Consider the following 12020-nt stretch of genomic DNA (forward strand, 5'->3'; position numbering starts at 1 on the left):
AAAAATTTATATGTAAATTATATATTTTAGAACGTGTCCGAATTACATAATGAAAATTCTAAACTAAAGGATAAATATGAAAATTTTGAATTTATGTGTGTATGTTGAAATTATGGAGGTGCATGATGAAACTATGGAATGACTAGTTTAGGTAGTAAATGGTTCCACAGATAATAATTGGCATAAAGGTATTGATTCTCGCACCCTCCATTCAGTATTGAAATGTCCAAATTGCTCTTTTGGGTTTTCAATTTTACCCTACATTTCTCTCCTTCAGTTTTCTTCCTTCTCCTCCGCTAATTTCTTGTGTAGCGGTCCCTCACCATTGCGGTTCTCCACCTCTGTCTCCGTTTCTTCATTTTTCTTTCATATCTTCTTTCTCTTCCATCTCTCCTTACATTTCTGCCACTGCATTGGCACCACCAGAGACAACCTTAATCACTCGTTACTCCTAAACGTCACTAAAGTAACAATTTTTTGTTTAACTTCCGGAATAACAAATTCAACATATACTTCCATATTGTACAAAATAGCCTTCTACAAACACAAATCCGGAATATAGTTCAAACTGAAATTTGAAATAAAAAATGGAGGGGCAAAACTGAAATTTCAAATCATGTGCCGGTGCAGGGAGAAATTGGAATGGTGCCGAAAGCAACTGCCTTATCCACAATTGATAACTATTTTGAAAGGTTTTTCTTCATGAATTTCTATAAATTAGAAGATGAAGGGTTTTTAATGGTGAAGAACGACGCTTTTTTTCATTACAAGACCAGTGTATAAAGGAAAAGAAATATATACAAATTTAATTATGTAATATAAGATAAGAAGTTACTAAATTATATTTCTTAGCATTTTTAAGAATAAATGCTCCTAGTTTAATAGTTTATGTGGCCATAATTTTTTTCTTCGTTTTGACATATTTCGTTAAGTACGTTCTAAAAATAAATTACTTTGAATGATTAAAAGTATGTGCATTTATTATGAAATAGCCAGGAAGATAAGTTATGCAGGTGAATAGGGAGGCTAGTTTTGAAATCACAAGAGATCACTCCAACATAACTTCATAAAGAAGTCTTTATAAGGAGCACAAGTTGAAGTGACATGATTCATTTGTTCGTGCCAACATAACCACAATTCTTTCTAGTCATAAATAAAGTGTTTAGTAGAGAATAGCCATGCATGAAATCTTTGGTAGAACTATGGAGTTAACTACTTCATATTTGAAGAGCTTCTTCTGCAACGAAACTCACTTTCTGGTGCATATCTTTAATTTTACAAAATAATGAAGGCTAACTTAATCTTGTTGGTCCTTATTTCCATTGAATGTTAACTGGCTAGTCAATATCAGACATTGAATCTGTGTTTTTCAAAACCAAACATGCAATTCGTTCCAATATTCATGTCTCAGGAACAATAGCTTCAAGAAACACAAGATGCTGCATAATTTATTGATTGAAATAGTAAACAATCCCTGGTTATTTGTTTGACATGAAGAAATCCTAGATTTCAACTTCAACCATAACTTTGAAATCAAATCCTAACTAACAGTAATAGATCAATCACAAGTAGTCCACATTATTTTCCTTAGAAATTCTAAATCTCTCACAACATCATGATCTATTTTGAAGCCAAAAGGGCTTCATAACGTCCTTTAAAAAAGGCAAAAACCGGGTCTCTGGGGGGAAGACTTTCTTTGACAATTGGATGGTTCACAAATTCTTGGGTCCACCTGTAGAGATTAGGAAATTTCTCAGTTGTCAATAACTCTAACCCTGCTATTTCTTGAACCAAAGGGATCCAATATGCAACATAGACAGCAGCAATATCCACCAACCCAAGCTCCTCTCCTCCAAAGAACTTCTTCTCCTTTATCTCATTCTCAAGAAACTGCAGACCCTCATATGTTTCTGCAACATTCTTCTCACGCTCTTTCTCATCAACCGTGAAAACAGATTTCCATGAAACACCCACAATCTGATTTCATAAATCACACTATTTATTAGTCACCGTTGCATAAATCACAATAATTTAAGGCACTTTAAATTAACTTAATGAACTCAGAGTAACTCAAATTCACAATCCCACAAATTAACATGTCATGAAAGAAAAGTGGAAAAGATGGGTTACCTTGTCATCAATGAATTTAGACCAGAAACGAGCCAAGGCTCTCTGGTAAGGATCGGAAGGCAAGATGGGATTGTTCTTCCATGTCTCATCGATGTATTCAACAATCACAAGAGACTCTGCAAGGGGTTTGTCACCATGAACAAACACTGGAACCTTCTTGTGAACTGGGTTGTATTTCAGAAGTTGTTCACTCTTGATGCCCAAATTTTCTTCCACGTATTTGTATTCAACGCCCTTCAACTTTAGGGCTATCTTCACCCTGCAAACAAATGGGCTTCCAACGAATCCCAGAAGGGTCACCTCTTCCTGACTTGAACCCATTGCAGCACTTCAATTCCAAACACTTGCAATAATCACTTTCAAACACTTAGCTTGGTATCATATTCCTTAGGCTTCTATGGGCTTTTATAGAACCAGGAAATTAGTTCAATACTATAAAATATTCGAGCTAAGCTAGCAAGAAAGTGGGAAAGAGTTGCTAACCAATTAAGTAATAGAAAAATAATGCTTGATTAATATAATCTATTTTATTTATTTTTTTATAGAATAGTTTATTTATTTCGTACATTAGCTATAATAGGATAAACAATAGTTTTTTCTTTACTTATTGATAAGTTGGAAATTTGAAGTCTTCCTCTTCCGACTTGAGAGAATATTAGTGAAATATACTTATAAATATTCTATAAATGTTTCCCATACCATAATATTTCGACATAATTTGTTTTCTAGATACATTTTTGTTGCATAATTTATTTGTTTTCTATATTAACTTTCATAGACCATTTACTTTGTTCTTTGCTGTTTATGTTGAGATAGTAGCAACAATATTGTAAAATTATTTTTCTATATACTCATGAATTTAACGGAATTAAAAAAAAAAAAAGTGATTTTTCACTAAACCAAGAATATAATATAGTTGATCATAAAGTAATGTGTAGACAGGTAAATAAATAAATAAATATGGCGCATGACAATAATCGAGAAACCAAAAGAAAAGAAAGCTGGATCCATGGTCAATGGTATGGAAGTGATGTAAGCGATTGCATCACCAGCACCATCAAACAAACAAGTACAAATCGAAATTCGTAGGACCTGGTTCACGTGTAACAACACCCACCATGTTACATGTTAATTGTATCCCGTTTTATCGTTTTCCACGTTATAAATTAGTAGGCTTTGAAGTTTAAAACATTTAATCTTGGTTAACAAATGGATAATTTCAGTTAAATTTGAAGTTTAATTAACATATAATTAGATGAAATACTTTAATTAAACAGTATATACACGGACAACGTAAAATCCATTAGCTCTTCAAAAATTGAAAAAAATGGCAATTGTTAAATTTCAGTAAATGAAAATAACAAATCATGGACACAACACAAGTACTTGAAACTACTGACACAGGTATTCTAACTCCTATGTTTCGTCACAATGCATTACTAATGTTTTTTTCTCATAGCATTCGTCACAAGCGTGTGGCGGAAACAGTTGTCATAGTTAAGTTCGAATTGTGCAACTACTTATCCTTCTATGTCTACAGTAGCGGATATGTGTCTATGAAATTATCTTTTGTTTTATTTTGAAGTCTTATTTCTAAAAATTATCACAGGAAAAAAATTCAGCTTAAGTAAAATGTATATTTTATTATTGACAAAAATTGATATAATTCAAATATGATTAATGAATTCTTTAAATTTAAATAATTAAAACATCAATGATAAAGCAGTTAAATTGAACTTTTAAACTATTTTTCTCAAATGGGCAAGTAAATAAAAAAATCATTATAAATATTAACTTAAACACATGCGCGATAGTGTATATATTTTTTAAATATGCGTGATATTATATTAGTAGGTGAAAATATTATAATGTTATTAAGTTAGTATATAAAATAAAATTATATTTATTAAAAATAAAGTGAAATATATCAGAAGAGATGAGAAAATAACTGTTGATAAATAGAAAAAAAAAAGTAGAAATAGACCGTTTTGTAAAAAGCTTCTAAAATAATGATCAATTTTTAAAAATTAAATAGATAATTATATTTTAAAGGTGAAAATTAAAATTTTGAGCTGTAAACATAAAAGAGGAAATATTTTTTATATATTGTTATAAATTTTTATATTTCTTCATATTTTTAAATTTAATAGTTATTTGAGTTTTATTTCTAAACAATATTTTTTTTAATACTCATATTTTAAAACAATAAAAATATATTATTATATATTAATAAGTAATGTATATTAAAATAATAAAAATATATTACAATATATTAAAAATATTTTTTATATATTATATATATAAGAAAAATAAAAGTATAAATAAATATTAGGAAAATATTTGGAGACCATGGCCCCTCTGACCGCAACTAAGGTCTCGTCATTGTATGTCTACTTCGTTGAACATTCCTGCTTAATTAATTTCTAACTTTTTATTTTCTTTGAAAAAGAAATTAAAAACTGTAAAATTCATGATAGTAGTAATTAGAAGAAACAATTTTAATAATAAACAAAAACAAAATAAATTATTAGAGAGAAATATTATAAAAGGTCTGGGTTGAAAAGCATGTATTCCATATATTAGAAAAGATTTCCATTATGAATAGCATTCTCATTTTAAAGAAAGAGAATAAAAATCTGAACAAGCAAAAACGAACAGAGGAACTTTTAATATAATATTGCATATGTCGGAGAGAGACGGCTCAACTAAAACAAAATTAAAAAATAAAATGTTTTGATTTAAAATTTATTTTTTAAGCTTTTCTTATATAAAATTATTTATTAAATTATGATAATCAATGTGGTTCAACTTTTTATTTTTAATAAATAATAACGTTAATTTGTTTAATCATCTTTAATATATTATTAATCTTTAATAAGTTTTTTGTTTTTAGTTTTCATAAACTCCTTTCTTTCATTGACTTGGATCATATATATTTCTATCAAGATTATAATCATTATTTATGGTATGTTGGGTGAAGTTTGTGTTGTTTATTTTAATAAATTTAAAGGTGATGGTGAGGGGATTTAGAATTAAACTTTGTGAAAATATGTGAGTGATTTGATGGATATGATAGATTAAAAATTAAGTTTAAGGGAAAAAAAATAATATTACCAAATTGTCCTTGATTTTAAAAGTAATTCCAAATCATAATTAAATAAGTTAAATTTATTTTAGAAAAAAATATTAAAATGAATAAATTAAAATAACATATTTTAATAAAAAATATTTATAAAAAAATTTAAAATTTAAAATTAATAATTTCTTTTTAAACCTGTTTATAAAAAGTTTTAAATTTTTTATATTAATTATTTTTGTAAACATAATTTCAAAAGACATATTTTTACATTATTATCATAATTAAATCAGTAAATAAATTGAGGGTATAAATGTAATCTTTCTGATATCCACTTCAAATCATCGCATAGGAGAGAGGATTAAAAAATAGAGGAATCCATCTCTTCCTTCTTCTCTCCCTCCCTCAAATCTCCTGAAGTGAACAACTACTTAGTGTCTTAATTTCCTCTTCGTTACCATGAGTTTCAGAATCAAAATTATGTTTATCTTTCTCTATTGTTGCTTTCACATATACGTTATTATCTTGTTCATTCAAAGAACACTCACTTGTATTTTATAATTCATTTTTCTTATCCACTTTTATAAATTCGTTAAAAAATCTCAATTGGGTCCTTAACTTCTAAGTCATCCCAATTGGGTCCTATTTTTTCAAAATTTGTTTCAATTTGGTCTTTTTCGTTAAGGCATCAATGACGACGTTAATTGTGTGTCATGTGTTAGCTCGTGATTTTTCTGATTTTTTTTTTTAATTTTTGTAATGTTTAAATTTTGTTTAACTTTTCTTTTTAAAAACAGTTAACAAGTGTCAAACTAGGGTTTTGCCACCTCTCAAATTGTGTTTTTTTTTTCTAATTTATTAAATAAAATTAAAAAAAAAAAAACTTCCACGTGTCAAATTAAGGTTCTGTCATGTGCCAATTGTTTATGTAAAAAATCTCGATTTGGTCCCTATATTTGTTATTTTATCTCAATTTAGTCCTAATTTTTTTGTAAACTGGAGTAATTTCATTCCTTCCAAATTGAGGCCAAATTTAATTTCTATATAAATATTATAATTATATTTTTATTATAATAGATATTTTTAACCCAATTAAGTTTATTTAAATTTAAATTTTTCATTGAACTTTATTTAATTTTTTTAATAATTTCTAAACAACTTTATAAATTCAAATGTAAATTTTTAAAATAGTTTTATATAAGTTACAAAATTCAAATGTAAAATTTAAATGTATGTAATTATTATAAAATTTTTAGACAATTTTACATTTGAGTTTATGAAGTTGTCTAAAAATCATTAAAACAAAATTTTAAATAAAGTTCAATGCAAATTTTAAATTTAAATAAAATTAATTTAGTTAAAAATATCTATTATAATAAAAATTTAATTATAATATTAATATAAAAGTTAAACTTGGTATAAATTTGGAAGGAATGAAATTACTCCAGTTTAAAAATAAATTGAGACTAAATTGAGACAAAATAACAAATATAATGACCAAATTGAGATTTTTTACATAAACAATTGACATGTGACGGAACCTTAATTTGACACATGACACACAGTTAACGTCGTCAATGATGTCCTAACGAAAATGACCAAATTGAAAAAAAAATTCAAAAAGTAGGACCCAATTGGGACGAGCTAGAAGTTAAGGACTCAATTGAGATTTTTTAACAAAAATGGGGACCTTCTGTATGATTAAACCTAAATTTATTGATAGCTCCTTTATGTGGTGCAGTTAAAGCATCAATTCTCCTTTTCTTTTGGATTTTTGAATAGGTTGTCCAAATTTCCTAATTGACATATCTATATATATTTATACGAAATAAAAAAATATAATATATAAAACACTACTCAAGATAAGTATATAAAACGAATGAGTTAAAATAATATAACTTGGATTCTAGTTGTCGAGAAAGTAAACTCTTAGACTTGTTGTATATTGAAGTCTGAAGTCTCTTTCTCCTTCTCAATTCTAACATTTTTCACAAACCTCCAAAGTTTATTTAAGATTAATCATTAATACAAATAATTAAAAAAAAATATTGTTCTTCTCAATTCGGTAGTAATTCTTCTCAATTCGGTAGTAATTCTTACAAAAAATGGGACTAAATTGAGACAAATTAAAATAAAGGGACCAAATTAAGACTAAGAAAATGACACCTGGCATAATACTGACACATGTCACTGTCATTGCCACATCACTCTGTCACTGCCACGTGGCACGATGACAGCTTGACACGTGGCAATTTTTTTATTTTTTTTTTAAATTCAAAAAATAATAATAAAAAAATTCAAAAATCGAGGAACTGACACGTGGCACTCCCTCTAACGGCGTCAACCTTGACTTAACGGAAAGGGCAAACGTGAGACGTTTCAACAAAAAATGGGATCATTTTGAGACTTTTCAAAATTTGGGTACCATTTTGAGATTTTGACTCTAAAATGGGGACCAAAGGCATAATTAAACCTAAAACTTAACTTTGAATTTTGCTCAAATTAATCTATTATCCAATAGATTACTAAACACTAATCTAATTAATAGTTTTGTAGAAAAATCCTGCTACTCATCAAGAAATATACAAAAAAAACTCCTGAAATTCGTAAATCGAAAAGTACTGAAAAACGAAATTGAGAAATAGAAACGTGTTTGTAATTCTCATACAAATCCAAATCAGAATAAAAGCAAAAACACAAATAGAAAAGAGAAACATATTAACAAAAAATAAAGATGAAAAAATTGGTACACACTAATAATATGATATTCAAGGGATTTAATCTTGCAAAACCTTAAAAAAAGACTCTTGGAAGAAAAGAAGTAAAGAGAGACAGAAGTCACAAATTGAGATTTAGACCTTGTGTGAAATGTATACACATAGATTGAGATACCAAAAACATATTTAACCCTTTTCAACTTCTATCATCTTAGATTTAGACCTTCTGTGAAATGTATACATTAAGATGGGAAGAAACGAACCCATTTTCAATGAAGTTATACTATAAGTTGATGAGTCTTTCGAAGGAGGATCACCTGGATGATACAACACTAATGAGACATGAGTCAACCAACACATAAGGAATTGACATCACCTTCCAAAACCTAAAGGTTATGGGTTTATGGATCTTCATCCTTATATGATGCTCAACTTTTCCAGTTTTACTTAATGTAGGACTTAGACTCACACTTGGATATCCCAACAATCTCACCCTCAAGTGTGAGTCTCTTCACATTGACATTTTCTCCTCGAGCTTAACCATGAGAACCCCTTTCTTTTATTGTCATTCAACTCAATGAGACACGCTTGTTTGTTGTAACGTCCCTACTGGAAATTACTTAATTTAAATAAATAAATAAAGAATTGAAATTCAATCGCCATGATTATATTATTCCCAAACACGGGAAAATTTAAAACATAATCCAGTACACCAAATTTAAAATAAAACTAGAGTAATCAAGTGATACAAGTTCCAAATTATCCATTACAAGAGGATAAAAACATAAAGAAATAAATCTCAAATGAAAGATTCCCTGATATCCCTCTCTCCACATCTACGTATCAACAGCATCACCTAGATTATCATTTGCTCCCGTATGATAAATCACACGATCATTGCCAAACACAAACAGAAAGGGTGAGCTTAAAATAAATAATCAGTTAATTTAATAAAATTAACAATATAGCCACTTGTTTTATTCTAGTTAGTTTTTGGTCAAGACCTTAATACCCCAAGGCTTTACAACCTTTAATTCATACAAATAGTTAACCTTGGATTCAGGATTGGTGATGCTCACACAAACCTGCCCGCTCGTGATCCTGCTTCTACGAACCTCCCCGCTCATAGTTCTGCTCTACGAATCTCCCTGCCCGTAGTCCTACTCTACAGACCTATCCGCCCATAGTCCAAAACACGTGATCCACCAGCTATGTACCTCCTCGCACGCAACATCTCTCAAGTGTGAGCACAGAACATACGGACCTACCCACTCATATCCTCACACGAGAGTAACTAGATATGAACCTCTTCGCTCATATCATCACATGTTCACTACCATCCATGAACCTACCCGCTCATGGCACTGCATCTCTTAATCCAAATCGCATCAATGCGTACAAGCAACACACGCAAGCCAAATATCTGCAGCACGACCATCTGGCGCAGCCTAAGTGCCGCCAAGCAAAAAAACTGTGCAGACCGCCTGGCAGAACACCCATGCCGCTAGGCACCAAGCCTCTCCCAGACCCACTGTTTCAGGGTCTATCGCCTGGCGGAGTATACCTTGCCGCCAGACGCCACACAGTGCAGGAACACCCTTGGTGATCCTATCGCCTGGCGACCACATCCGTGCCGCCAGGCGCCATACCAGGAGCGTACCATCTATTGTTTTAGCACCCAAACTAGATTATCCTACAATCTTCTAATACCTCCAAAGGTATTCTTGTACTCTCAGCCATTAGGGTCTTATTATTAACGCATTGTCACTCCATGCATGATTTCATTACCTATAACTTACACTCCCAATTCCCTCTATTCAAGACATAGAATTCTTCCAATTTTGCTATCATTATCCAATGTCTTAATCTAACTTACAAAAGTGACACACAATCCAGTATATCAGAATATACAATTTGCTTATCTCTCATTGTAACAGTATCACATATTCCTCTCACATACCTTCCAATCAATGCTACACAATTTATGATTTATATATCAATTCTCTAAAATATGATTGTCCAACATCCCAACCCTTCTTAATCAGTACTCTACATCTTTTCTTCTTATTTTAACTGATGAACCACCCAAGACAGAATCCATAGTCATTACCAAGCCACTTCCAACTTAGCACACTATCCTATTTTCCCCAATTGACTCTATCACAATGAATTCTTGTGCACTAACTCTTCCAATTTTATTGACTAATTTCTCTAGTCCAATTCGCTCCAATAACCTCTCTCGTACCTAACCATCTAATGGCACACATCTGCCTCTGAACCAATTGTCGCCTAGCGGCAAGCAGGGTGCCGTCAGGCGGTACTCCAGCACCTAGTAATATCCCATGTTTCCTTACCTGCGAAGAACATAAAATTCCCAGAATTTGATCAAGCTACCAATTGCAACATAACACAATAATTCATACATGATTTGTTAGACCCCCTCCCCATAATGTTATCCTCTACGTATCATCCAACTTCCAATCGCATCTTAATCATCCCTAAATCCATGATTCATAATAATACTTTAATCTTAATATGAACCCTTCATGTCCACATTCCAATTATAATCACAAACACCCCAAACAGTAGGAATATCATAGTATTATGCAATCATACAAACATAGGAACATAACTGGAAGTTCAACATATCATAAAATTCATAGAAACATAACAAAATAGTGACAGACAACGTGCATCACCTGGTGGTTCCATCTTGTCGCCCGACAGTTCATGACAGAACCTAGAATCTGGATTCAAATTGTTGTGTCGCCTGGCGGCATACCCATGCCCGCCAAGTAGTTTTTGAACGAAACTCCAAAAACTTACAAGAATGACACAGATAGTGGGGATTTCTCACGCAATTAGGGTCACATAATACAATGTACATTACATATGATAGAAAAAACACAAAAGCAACTCCCCTTACAAACCAACACGAATTCTCTATAAATTCTCTACCCAATGATCCTCACAAAATGCAATACTTCCTCTCCTTTCTCTCTCTCTCTCTCTTCCAAAATTACCTTAATTAGGATTACATTATCACTAATCACATTCAAACATAATCTTTAAAATAATACTCATATTAAAATAACATACAATTGGCACACATAAGACTCGAACACAAGTCCTCTCACACAATCAAGTACTCTAAATCATTTGAGCTAGTAATTTTCCACGTCATAACCATCTGCATTAAATGCCATAAAGACTTCTACTACTCGCATTTAATAAATAATTATTTAATTTTCTCGGGTCTTACATTTGTCCTCCTGTCAGGAAGATTTTCAATACAAGAGCTTGTCTAAGCTGATCACAACACCAACCATCGGCTCTAACACCACTAATGGATATTTTGAGAGAGGATCACTTATGAGATACAACACCAATAAGCCAACACATATATAAGGGATTAGCACTACCTTTAACTCAAAACCTTAAGGTAATGAGTTTATGGGTCTTCATCCTTGGTGCTCAATTTTCCCACTTTTACTAAATGTGGGACTTAGACTCACACTTGGATATCTCTAACATAAGTTTGTGAATTATCTTCAACAAATCCAATATGGAGAGTATTTTGAATTGGAATGTGAACTTTGTTGCGAAAAAGTTTGATAAACTTTAAAAGTTGTGTAAAAGTGTTGCAAGTTATATCATTCAGATATAGAAATAGTGGGATAATAATTTGAATCTCGATAACCCTTGATGGTGACTAGAAGATAATTTTTTTCTTTCACTTTCTTCTTCCTCACTTCTTTTCCCTTCTTTATCTTCATCTCTAGTGCCTTAAATGTTGATCCCTCAATGTTGTCAACCACAACCCTCATCACACTAAACCTCATTCTTCACTCCTTACTCTCTACTAGACCAAGCCCCATCCTCTTCAATCTACATCCCCATTTTCCAGCTTCTGGTGAGCTTCCAATGCGCCTTGACCACCAACGATGTCAATAAGGGCCATCGCACACCTCCTATACCTCAACTCGCTGGCTATTCCTCCTTCTCACTACTACCCAATGAGTTTTTCACCCACATTACGCCATTGTCTCCTTGCTCATGCACCAAATCGGAGCCATCACAAACCAATCCAACTTGAA

At 31.2% G+C, this 12020-nt stretch overlaps 1 protein-coding gene across 1 annotated transcript; it reads right to left on the reverse strand.

The window, feature by feature from the left end:
* Positions 1-1421: 1421 nt before the first annotated feature.
* On the reverse strand, positions 1422-2516 carry LOC114183781 (probable glutathione S-transferase). The gene is made up of 2 exons (XM_028070914.1): positions 2131-2516; positions 1422-1977 (listed from the first exon to the last, which is right to left on the reverse strand). Exons 1-2 carry the CDS (start codon positions 2449-2451, stop codon positions 1621-1623), a joined length of 678 nt encoding a protein of 225 aa, XP_027926715.1. The 5' UTR covers positions 2452-2516; the 3' UTR covers positions 1422-1620.
* Between the last annotated feature and the right edge of the window lie 9504 nt (positions 2517-12020).

This window comes from Vigna unguiculata, chromosome 5 (assembly GCF_004118075.2).
Source record: "Vigna unguiculata cultivar IT97K-499-35 chromosome 5, ASM411807v1, whole genome shotgun sequence".
In the NCBI taxonomy this organism is placed as follows: Eukaryota; Viridiplantae; Streptophyta; class Magnoliopsida; order Fabales; family Fabaceae; genus Vigna; species Vigna unguiculata.